General features: G+C 34.3%; 1 protein-coding gene across 2 annotated transcripts in view; it reads left to right on the top strand.

Annotated features, from left to right (window-relative positions):
• The window catches only part of PLCB1 (phospholipase C beta 1), an 870,456-nt gene extending 857,573 nt beyond the window's left edge, over nucleotides 1-12,883 (top strand). The window contains exon 32 of one of the 2 annotated variants that reach the window (XM_020985703.2): nucleotides 8,891-12,883. In XM_020985703.2, the coding sequence (XP_020841362.1) occupies nucleotides 8,891-9,121 (231 nt within the window). In that variant the 3' untranslated portion in view covers nucleotides 9,122-12,883. The remainder of the gene's footprint in view (nucleotides 1-8,890) is intronic. The other variant, XM_020985722.2, reaches the window with a different exon arrangement.
• The last annotated feature ends 228 nt before the right edge of the window (nucleotides 12,884-13,111 follow it).

Genomic DNA, 13,111 nt, shown 5'->3' with positions numbered 1-13,111 from the left:
GAAGTAGGATTAATCGATATAGATGTGGAAGGTACCTTGGAGGTCATCTTGCCTAACTCTTATTTATTAATAAAGAAAATGGCAGTTAAGAAGAAGTGACTTGCCCAAGTTCATTTAAGTATTAAGTTGAAGAGCCAGGATTCAAACTAGATTCTTCCAAGAGCAAATCCACTTCCCTTTCTACTACACCTTGCTGCCAAGAAAGAGCTTCAAAAAGTTGATCATTGGATGGTGTTTTTCATCATTGAAAGGCAGATTTGAGAAGTGAACTGTTGAACAGAAAAGGGAGATAGATGGAGAAAACTGGCTATATTCACCAAGGTAGATAGTAGAGAAAAGCAGCTATTGCAGACAGAATATCAGTGGAAGCATCCAGTGATGCTAGAGGCAAAATCTAAGAAAAGAGTCGGTAATAGAAACCCTGACATCAGATGCCTATACACAAGAGTAACAAATGAAATGGAATGGAATTCCTAACACAAGGATATAAACTCAACCTTAGTTTTTAATGAAATTTGCTGGGATATAACTCACAATGGGAATGTGGCTCTGAAAGGGTATATACTCTTCAAAAAATAACAGGACAGACAAAATAGTGGTTGGAGAGGGGTTAGATCTAAGTAACATTATATATTAAGATGTACCAATGTGAAGAAATCCAGAAACCAGATAGGGAAACATAGTAGAAAAATATTTCTGGGAAGGTTAGTGGAGGAAGAAACAGAAGTGATATGGTAGTTAGAGTACATTACAAACCACCTGGGAAGAAGAGGGAAATTGATGAGTAATTCTATAAATGCTACAAACTGATGTTATCTAGTATATTGAATGATCCATGTGATATGGAAACCAAGAAACCTAATGAAATCTTGGGCTACAGTGAAAGGAATAGGAAGATGGTGATTCTGCTATATTCTTTACTAATTAGACTATATCTTGAGTATTGTGTTTAATTTTTAGTGTCATTTATTAGGAAGGGCATTGACAAACTGGAAATTGGCTAGAGGAAGGTGATCAGGATGATGAAAGGCCTGTAATTCTTGCCATCTGAAGACTGCTTGAGAAACAGTAGACTGTAAAATTATTTTACTATTAATTTTGTTTTTTACATATCCTTCATCTACAAATATCTCATCTGCTACCCAGAAATCCATCTTTTAAATAAAGAATACAAGAGAAAAAAATTTTTTAAAAAACAGTTCAGCACAACTAGCCAACTTTTCAAATGTTTGACAATATAAACAATATTCCACACACTGTCTTATTTCTTTAATAAAGGGACAGAAGAGTATTTTCTCATAACTTTTTTTGAACCAAGATTGAATAATAACTAAACAGTATTCAGTGTCATTTTTTAAAAAATTTGCTTTGTTTAATTGTTGTATACATTCCTTTCCTGGTCTTGCTCTCACTCTGGATCAGTTTCATATGAGTCTTCCTATGCCTTTTTTTACTCTTTATATTCAACATTTCAATACTATATGCTCCATTATGTTCATGTAACAACACTTGTATATCCATTCTATAGCCATTGGGCATCTACTTTGTTTCTGGGGATGTGTAGTCTGAATGAGAGAAAGATTAGTGGGACATGATCTTCCAATATTTGAAGGGCACTGATAAGGAAGATTGCTTTTGTCCCCAAAAGGAAGAATTACATAAAAGTTATAAGGAGGCAAAGATAGGCTTGATGTAAGTAACAATTCCTAATAATTTATTATTCAAAAATTGAATATATTGCTTTAAGAGGCAATGGATTTTTCTCACTAGAGTTCTCCAAAGTCATTTTGTCAGATGTGGCCTAATGATGGGAGAATATTAGGACTGTCATCTCCCAAATCCTGAATACTGTGGTTCTTTCAATGCAGACTAATTGCATCAGTTTGATCAAATGCCATATCCTACATTTTCGGTGAGTATTATCTTGTTTAGGTATGTGGGGAACTAGACACCTATGAGGTCCTATACAACTCTGAGAGTTTGGTTTTATTATTAAGATTGCTCTATAGGTAGATAGCATAAATTAGTTGTGGGATACAGTCATGTTGATCCCATGACTTTTTTTAATCATGTCCAGTAGATTAGTGATAGGAGCAGAGAAGATAGACTGTGGAAGCTATCCAGGACTCAACTAAATTCAACTTAACAACAAAGATTTATGAAATGCCCACAGTATAAAAATTACCATGCCACTCACTGGGAAAGTTACTGTACGAACTGCGACTTAACTGGATGAGAAGAAAAGAAAGAAAAGGGGATTAGAGATTCAAGGCTGGAGGAGCATCTCATAGAGATGGCAGATCATAAGGTCAAAACTCAATTCAACAAATATCTGTGGAGCACCTATACCAGGAAACACACTGTGCTAGGACTTTCATTCTTCTCTCATTGACTCCTTATCACGTTCCTCATTATTATAAACCTTCTTATTCCTTCTCAAGCCAACAACTCTATTTCTATTTTCCTTCCTTTCTTATAGAAAATCAATTTATCTCTTACTTTACTCAGAATATTGAGGCCAATATGAATTGCTTCAATTCCTCTCTCTCAAAATCTTTCAATATATTTTCTATAATCCCCACCATCCCCTCATTCTCAGAGAATCCTCCTCACCAAGCTAAATTCTCGACCTTCGCCTTTGATTCAGTCCTCTCCTATCTCTTCCTTAGACCTTCAATTATAATAACAAAACACCCCCCTTTTTTCTCCCTACATTTCTCTCTTCCTCCCCCTCTTTCTCTTGTTCCCTCTCCCTTTCCCTCTTTCATTTTCAGGCTATCCCTCTCTACTGGCTCTTTCCCTCCACCTACACACAGGCTCTTATTTCCCCTATCTAAAAAAAAAAAACAGTTTAGGGATAGCAACCGGACTTATGATTTCATTGGCATAGAGAACTCCCAGGTGAGGAAACTCCTTCCACCAATGAAGTTCAGCACTGTCTGTTCAACTTTTGGTCTTAGTTACCTGAAGCACTAGAATGATTTGCCCACTGTCTCACAGGCAATAAATGGCAGAATCAGAACATTAACCCGTGTCTTGCTGGTTGTGAGGCCACCTTTCTTTCCATTAAACCATTTTCTCTCTCACAACCAAAAAAAAAAAAGAACAAAGCAAAACAAACAGCAAAAGGTTCCACCCTCCCCACCTCCCCATAACCCTGCCTACTGATTTTTAATAATACCTAAAATTTATATGCCATTTTAAGGTTTGCAAAGTACTTCACAAATGTTATCTCATTTTATCCTCACAACAACCCTGGAAGTTAGGTGCTATTATTATGTCCATTTTATGGATGAGGAAACTGAGGCAGACAGAGCTTAAGTGACCTGCCCAGGGTCACGCATCTAGCAAGTGTCTGATCTTCTTGCCTCCTGGTCCTAGAAATTTCTCAGTCTGGCATTCATGGCCTTCCACAGTTTTACTACAACTTCCCTTGTTTCATCTTTTCCCTTTCACACATTTGATACTCCAAATAAGTTGAAATAGCCATTAATCTCCCACTTTCTTCATGTTCTGAAGATATGCCTTACTCATGTATTCATTCACATGCAACACTCAATGTACCTGAAAAACACTAACCCCACTCCCCATTTCTTCCTATTGAAATCCATCTTTTCTTCAAGTGCCCCTTCCTCCAAGATGCCTTTTTTAATCCCTCTCTGATCACTAAACATGATCCCTCTATTCTTAAATCTCTCAGGCCATTTTATGTTTTGAGTTCTGCCAAGCACTTAATATTCTAACTTGCATTTTAGATTTTTTGTGTATATCTCTCATCCCTCAACTTCAAAAACTCCTTGAAGTCAGGACTGCATCATTTTTAAATACTTGTTCCCTAGTATAGTTTCATGAATTATTGGCAGAGGAATATGTAAATTCAATTCGTGATAAATGACAATCATAGGCTGACCTCTATATTAAATAAGATGAAATAGATCATGTGTATTCAATGATCACATGTATTGTTTTAACAAACTTATATATGGCAAAGTATATGATGTGTAAAGTGAAAAACGAAGTATTATGTGAGACAAAAATTATGTTCTGAACTTATAGTAGGGGTGGGAGGGAGGCACATAATGAAAGAGATCCATATTGTATCAGGCCCACTGCAACTGACCTGGAATTAAGGAGAATAATCCCAACCCCCCTAGTTTCTTGAACTGAACAAGAATTCCACTACGATAATAGCCCCAAATAAGCATACCATGATAATAAATCCCAAAAGGTACTTACTTTGTTGAATGAATAATGTGTGACTTTTATCCCTGGCTATTACCTCTTAACATGCCATGCAACACCAACATAGAATACTTGCCATGTCTCTATTTATCAAGAAAATTAGATCTAATTTTCAGAGACACTTTTATTCCTTGAGACTTGTGACAGCTCTGAATAAAAGTCATGTTTTGTGCATCATATTAAGTAAAGATTTAAAAAGTTTTTTAAAAAAACAGAAGATTTGAATATATGCATAACTTGTTTGGTGATTTTTGTCATTTTGAAAAAAAAATTGTAAAAAACCTAAAAGGACAAATTCACTAAAATTGTAATTCAGTTAGTGTCGTTGATAAGATCATTAGGACCTTTAAGAAAAAGCTTCACTCTAGCCTTGGAGAATTTGCTAGATGCATTTTTGTAAATCATTATTTGCTCTTAAATCAATTGTCACAATAATATAGCAGAAACATAGGAATGTGAATCCCAAACAGTCAATAACTACAGGGAAATATTCATCCCAGTGAGCTACAATAGAGTTCTGTCATGCTGTCCTCTAGCCTAACCTTTACTTTCAGATATTTAATACACAACTTCTATTTCCTGATACTAGTATATTAGTATATTCTATTTCCTGAAAGAGAAGTTTTCTCCCATTCTACTTTCCACAGACTTTAATTCTATGCATTGCTTAATTAAAAATTGAAGAATGGTTCACTGTAATGATGGAAGAAAGTAGGACCTGTCAAACAACGGGGAGAGTTTTTATTCAAGCAAAGGAGTGTGAAATTGCCGAGCTTCCACTTCATCTGAAATTGTTGCAATACCAAGAGAAAAATTGGCTATTTTGCTGTCTTGTCATTGATGCTCCATTGATTTCCATTTGTACAGTTTTATAGATGAGTTTGTTTTGGTTTTGTATTTTTGCATCATCTTCATGCATCTCATATGCTGCTATATCTTTTGATATCATTATCTTGAAGTCATCAGAATGAAAATTATTTTCTTCAGCAGAATTTGAAAATTCATAAAACCTGTTTATAAACATCTCATTTTTTCTGTGTTGGAGACATTCTCTATCTTGATGCTTCCCTCAGTTTTCATGAGGAAATAAAAGCAAGAGGAAGCCATCCATTAATCTGGCAAGAGACAAAGACAGGTAGTATAGACCCCAGCTCCAAAGGCTAGAGGCCATTTAGCAGTTTGAAGAAAGGGCCTGCACTACAGCAGAGTGTTTTCACAACCTGAACTGGGTCCTCAGTGCTGCATATCATCATCTTTTAATTGTAATCTTACTGATCTCTCCACAACTAAATTCCTCTTCCTGTTCTGCATCATGATGATAACTCTGGGTTAAGGTCTGTAACAGTAGAGTAGACTTTGACATTAGGCCTGGCAAGGAATTATGTTCCTCCTATCTAAAAATTAGCCTTATTAATAGCTACTAATATTCCCCAAAGCCCTTCTGTATCTATTATCTCACTATATGATCCTTTCAGTATTTGTAGGGCAGAGTTTCCAATCCCTCCATACCTTTGAAGATGTGGGTTCAAGTTCCAGGTCTGCAAGACCTTAGGCAACTCATTCTAGTCCTTAATTTCCTCATAATTAAAATTAGTAGCTCAAAATGGATCATTTGAAAGATTTCTTTACACTCTGATGATTTATGCAGATCTTCCTAAATTTTCCTCTCTCCTCATACTCCAACTCTGCTCTAGCCTTCCATATTTATGTCTGTTTTAATTTAGATGATCAGGATCATCCATAATGAGTTTTCTACTTCCTACTCCAATATTTCAAAACTTCTAATCAGTTTTCAACCAAACATAGATTCAAAGAATCCTAGAGATGAATGGGACTGAAGATGCCAGTTAGGCCAAGTTCAACATCTGTAACAATTGGTTATACAGTTTTCACTTTAAGATTTCCAGTGATATGGAATTCACTGCCTCCTCACTGCTTATTCCCTTTGGGGACAACTTTAAACATTAAACATTTAAAATGCCAGTATGTTAAGCCCTAATTTACTTAAAATTTCATCCATAACTCCAAGCTCTCTCTTCTTATTCCAAAAAACAAATAAGTTGAATGTTCTTTCCTATGACAATTGTTCAAATATTTTAAGTAGCTATTTTTTCCCAATCAAGATTTTTTTCCCCTACTCCAGGCCAAACATGTATAAGTCCTTTAACCGTCCTCATATGGCATGGTTTCAAGTCCACAACATTCTTGCTATATTCTTTTGGACCCATATTGGCTTTCCAATGTCCCACCTAAAGAATAACATCTAGTGCTATGTACAACAATCCCTATGTGGTCTGACCATGCAAAGTAGAGAAGGGCTATAATCTCCCTCCTTCTAGACACTATCTTTCCTCCTGCATCCTAAGATGGCATTTGTTTTGTTTTTGGTGGGTTTTTTGCTCCCATGCCACACTGTTGATTCATTGAGTTTGTCACTCTTCATTACTGGTATATTTTTTTACATGAACTGCTTTTTAGCCATTTGTCTCCCACCATATACTTTTGCCATTCATCTTTTGAACTGATGGAGGGGAAACATACTTTAAAAAACTAGAGATGACACAGGAGGATGATCAAAATTACTCATAATACACTGAGAGAGATTGCCTTTACAATGGTCAGGGAATGATGAGAAAGAATTGTAAAAACAGATTATAATGCCAATAGGCTAAAACCAGTAGCATAAATCGATCAACAGATAATTATAAAGTGAAAAATATTGGCGATACAAAGCCAAAAATGAAATAACCCCATGTTCTCAAGGTACTTACATTCTATCAAGAGAGATATGTATATAAATGTATACAGATTTTGATGTGGCTAATTATAAATTCTTGTACTTGAAGTTTAAAAAATCAGTTTTATAAGTATCAAATACAGAAGACTTGATTTGGCAGAGATTTTTGTGAAAAAGACATGGAGTTTTAATTGACTTGTGGCAATACTAAATACCTTATGCTATGATAATAAAATAGATAAACATAAATATACATATGAAGTAATGATCCTTCCATATTCTTAACTGATGTGATTGTATCTGAGGGAGACACATTGTTAAGACACTGACAAATTCTAGAGGAGGAAGACCAGAGGTCTAGAAACCATGTTTTATGAGAAATAATTGAAGGAAATATACATAATCAACTTAGAGAATACTAAAAGAAAATATAATAGAGGTCTTTAAGTATTTAAAAGTCTTGAAAAAGAGTTAGTAGATTTGTTCTGTATTGTTACTTATGGTAGAATTTAAATCAAATGGGTAGAAGTTATAAGTAAGCTCAATTTGAGTAAAAAAATTGTAATAAGATAAATTAAATTGTATTAGGTTATTAGGTTAGATAAGATAAAACATTGTTTGAGTATTTGCTATGTTCCAACCACTGTTAAGTGCAAGAAATACAAATATAAAGAAAAAGGAAAGTCCCTTCCCTCAAGGAATTTATGCTCACTATATTGGGAGAAGACAGCATATAAAAGGGTATTGAAAAGGAAATGGGTGGGGAGGTATGCTCTTGGGGGCAAGGTAGAAAAGCAGTCAGCGAACCAGAAGCTGAGCTGTGTTTGAAGGGAGCATGTTTTATATACTATGCTTCATGAAATGGGAGGTAAAGCTCTCCAGTAGAAGGACTGGATGCATCATGAAATAATGAGCTCTTTTTCCCCGGAAATGTTTGAACAGAGGAGTATGACAATCCATCATGAGTATAAGAGATGAGATTCCTAAATGAGGTCAGTTTGGATTAAATAACCTCTATGTCTCTGACATATGTCTACATCTGAAGTCCCTTACAACACCCCCATTAGGTGTTGAGTTCCCAGAAGGCAGTTTTTGCCTTTCTTTGTATCCCCTTTCTTTGTAGTACTTACTTTGCATATAATAGATGCTTAATAAATGCTTATTAACTGACTTAGAAGTCTAAAATTCAGTCATCCCATGCAGACATAAACTTCAATATTTCAGAAGATACATATATACTTACACATAAATATACATGTTAAAATATATAATAGACTTTAAAGTCAACACAATTGACCTGTTTTTTGTTTTACAGACATGGACACAGTTACTTTTACTAGTTCAGGCATTTTATTGTCCATTTATCTTGGTCATAGATGTAGAGATTATATGTATGTATAGTCAGAGAAATGTGGAGATGAACTACATATCTCTCATCTAATGAACAATCTAGCTAAGTTCAAAATTGTTCATCATGATTAGGTTGGGCACCAAGGAATGATTTTATTTTCAGAGATCCTCAAAGCATATGTGTCTAAGATGGGTCATGAATCATCCATATGAATGTATGTATGTAGACATATATGTACATACAATATATCTATATAAGTGCATGTGCGTGTATCCTATAACCAACTGTTGATATTCTAAGCTATTTGACTGTGGTGTGTCCTTTGAAGTTAGATGAAATTAGAATCTCTGACAAGGCATATATCTTTTCAGTGTTTTCAACCCTATCCAGCATTACAGCTTTAGGAGTCATGTGGATATTCAACATATATTAATTAAAAAGAACTTATTTCCCCCCTTCTTAATACTTCGTCATTATTTATTGTTTGTTTTTAGTTTCTGTGTTTGTGATTATGAAAACCAGAACACCCTAAAGTAGACTCTTCTCTTTACATTTTCCAGATGCAGGTGGAACTTGACCAGGAGTATCAAGACAAATTCAAAAGACTCCCCCTGGAAATCCTGGAATTTGTACAGGAAGCCATGAAAGGAAAGATCAGTGAAGATGGCAATCACAGTTCAGTCTCTTCTTCCCTCACCTCAGATAGCAGCAAAGTGAACCACAAGTCTCCCCCAAATGAGGAAGAACTGGAAGAAGACAATGCAGAAAGAGTGTTTGATACACCCCTCTAACTGTACGCCCCACCATGATCCACAAACAGGAGCCACATCTTCACAAAGCTTGGTCTTTTCCCCCCCTCTTACTGTGAGCATGGAGTTAGTATCAAGAGACTTTGCTTAATACAATGCATATCTCCTGAGGGAATCTTTTTGGCAAAGTGATATGCAGAGGCCTTCATTCTCACCCTTCAGTTAATCATGCTGAAACATACTGCAAGTCTAATGAGGAAGATAATGTGTATACCACAAAGATATAGATATAGATATTTACTTTCTTTTTACCAAGTCAGAATGGCCCACATGCACCATTGGGAATACTTAACAAAGAAAGCCATTTGCTGGTTTCTGTTTGAACTCAGAATGAAGTATTCTAAACCATTGCAGTGAGTGACAGAAATGTGCAATGCTATCTAATGCCATGTAACAGCCATATTTGAGCTCTTCATTCTAACTGCCTGTCAACAGCCATATCGTCAATTTAATATTTGCTTTAAATTGTTTTATCTTCTTTGCTTTGCAAGCACTGGTGGCTTGCTGTTTTGATATTATGTTTATCATAGAGGTAAAATTGTATTTGCTGCTGAAAATTTCTTCACAAGGAACAGTGGTGATTTTTTAAAGTTTTTTTTCTTTAAACAAAAAAGGCTTAACTTGCTTATATCCAGCTTATATCCAGCCAGACCAATGACCTAAAACAGTAAAAACATATCAGTATAGTTTGCTAGGGTCTATTTTAGGTATCAACCCAGATAGCTGCATAGCTCAGTGGACTCTGGTATTTCCAGATATTTTGAGGCTGTTTCTACACATGAATATAGGTTTGACCATTTAGATTCACAGGTCATGTACTCACTAGCTGTAGGACTAAATGTATTGATTAAACAGTTGACAAATAATTGGCCTGTGAATCAAAAGAGTAAAGCCACTTTGAGTATGTAAACACAGCCATAATGAACAGACTGTAGTGAGTCATATTGACTGTAGACTAGTTCTGACATTCTATGGTCCTTTTATTTTGGAGTATAGAGATAAAGAGTGAATATTTATCTAGAGAATACACACAGACCCATATATAAAAATATATATAAATATATCTTGTATCCATACAAATGTATACACACAGAACAACATATGTGTATCTATACACATTCATATATATGTGGGTATATTTATTATTTGGCAGTGAACCCAACCTCATGTATAATAAATTAAATGAAATTCAGGTTTAAGTGGGTAGGGAAAGTAAGTTTCTAATATCTAGATTATGTAGATATTAAATTATATTAAAATATTAAGAAAACCATTTTTTGGCACTGGTGGTGTAAAGCAAAGTTTTGTTAGAACATAAAACACATACGCATATTTTGCAGGCTCTAAATGATTGGTTTCAAGGGTCGGTTTTTAAGGTTCTATCTACTTGTTTAAAGTGGATAGAACTGAACAGAAAAGTGAATGACAGTACTGGAAATTTTTTATTTTCTACCACTATCTTTTGCCCTAACTAAAATTCAGTTTTACTAAGGTTTGAAACTGAAGCCCATCCATTGAATGCTTTACATATACATTCAATCCACTGAACCACATTTTAATGTGGTTAAAGATTCAGAATCATCTGTGTTTATATATTGTTAGACTATAAAAAACAAATCAACCACATGGTAAAGACCAGTCAAATTATTATATTTGAAAGTTTTATGTGGGTCAAGATGTTTTTAAATGAAAAAAATATAACCTTTAGAAATCAACATAAGTACTTTTGTTGTTGTTCCAGACCTATGATTTCATTGATATGAGGGAACTCCTGGTGGGAAACTCCTGCCACTGATTAGCAGATTTTCAGTAATTTATAGTATTCTAGGCACTGAGAGGCTAGGTGGCTTGTCCAGGGTTACACAGCTACTATGTATAAGAGACAGGGCTTGAACTCAGGTCTTTCTGCCTCCAAGGCCAAAGCTCTAGTCAGTATACCACACTGCCATTCCATAAAAATAATAGTTAGCTTAAAACCTATAGGAGATATTCCCATTATGTTTTATTGAAATTAAAATAATTATCTTTGACAAGAGCAAAGCAAAGCAATTTAATACCCAGAAAACTTTTATGCTCTTTAACTTATATTCCCTCAGGAGTTTAATATTTCTGTGCACCTTATATTATTTAAATTTAAGCAATAACTACAAGTCAATCTTCAGTTTCAATCAAAATCAAGCTTAGGTCCAAACCTTAAAAAAAAAAAACCTTTTTTAAAAACAACTTTAATAAGACAGGGGGGAGTCACCTGATCTTTCCAGATGATTGTATTTTGAACCAAATTACTTTGATTCATTGAATAAAGCTTACACTTAGGAAAAGGGAAATCCTTTATAGATATTTCTACTTTGGCACTTTGAAGATAAAGACAGTGATCATAAAGAAACTATCATGGTCTCCGTTGAATGCTCCATTTTATAACAGAATTCCAGATTACCTGAATGATAGATAAACTAATAAGGATATTCATAACTCCACAGCATTGTAATGAGTACAGTAGCTAGTGTGGAATTTTAGTCTGGAAATAGACTAAGGCTGACTAATTTTTGATTTATACAAGAACAGTTCAGTTACACAAAACAATTCAGTTAGTTGGTTTTCCATATCTTAACCACTGTAGCTATTTTGCAATATGTTTGTATTTGACCATTTACTGTAATCACATTTTTTATATCTGTACAGTGATACTTTTTGCAGTTGTAGGGTAGCGTGTAACACTGTATATCTTGCATTGTTGAAACTATAACAGTGATACAAATATCATTTAATAATATTAATATTACTTGAAATAGACTAAGATGAAGGAAAAGGGGTCTTTATGATGTGCAGTCTTGTGCCTTTATGTATTTGCCTTGTTCTGTGTTGAATGTATGAAATTCTGTACTGTGGATGTTATTCTAATAGACAGTAGAGCCTTGCATTTACCTAGATTGTGCTCTTCAGCTATATTTACACTACTGAAAATAGTGTGGTTTTGGCAATGTGAACAGAATTTTCAAAGTTCTAATGAAATGCCAGACATTTTTGGATTTAACAATTTCATTATTGCCATATATCAATTAATACATGTGTATTAGTTAAGCAATCATTGGATGATTTCTAAAGGAACATTGCTTGCATTTCTTTTAACTTTAATGTTGCTCTTGTACATTGTATTAATATTGTCTGTGACGGATTGGACTTTGTGATTTTTGCCTTTTAAGAAAAAAGATAGGACAAATTATTTGAGCTATTAAAATGTACATATTTTGGTTTATCAATCTCAAATTGTTTAAAATGCATAATTCACATTTTTGTAATAATTCTATGCAATTTTGTGGCATGATGTTTCTTCCACTTGTAATTTTATGTGCTTTCATCAACAGTTCCAAAGGAAAAAAATAAAAAAAAATTTCGTAACACAAGATAACTGCTATTTTTCAATGTTCTTCTAGAAACTATGACCAACTCCCTTTACAAGCAGCAAGAACAAGGGCAACAGATTATAGATTTTCTTTGAAAGCCCTCAGTCTCAAAAACAGAATGAGGATCCCTTGTAAAGTATCTTTGACAAATGGTCATCTAGTCTTTCACTGAAGATTTTCAGGGAAAAGGTACTCACTGCCTCCTGAGTTAGTCCATTCAACTTTAGGGTGGCTCTGACTGTCAATTTTTTTTTCCTTGTATCAAGCCTAAATCTTCTTCTTTGCCTCTTTCACCCATTGCTCCTAAATGTAACATCCTATACATATGTATAAATTCTTCTGGATATCAGATTTGTGTTAGTAAAATTTAATACAATATTTTCCAAGTCCATATATTTTATTCTGATTTTATCTACATTTACTTTACTTGTGTAATTTTTTTTATTTTATATAATCAAGATATGTGGTTTTTGTGACTTTCTTTGACCTATATGATTTTTATGACCTTTTCTTTGACCTATTTAAACATATTATTGATAATGAAAAAAGGATATGGATAGAAGACACC

Source organism: Phascolarctos cinereus, unplaced genomic scaffold (genome assembly GCF_003287225.1).
Source record: "Phascolarctos cinereus isolate Bilbo 61053 unplaced genomic scaffold, phaCin_HiC Scaffold_2;HRSCAF=192, whole genome shotgun sequence".
Classification (NCBI taxonomy): Eukaryota; Metazoa; Chordata; class Mammalia; order Diprotodontia; family Phascolarctidae; genus Phascolarctos; species Phascolarctos cinereus.
This window is presented reverse-complemented; position numbering and strand designations above follow the sequence as displayed.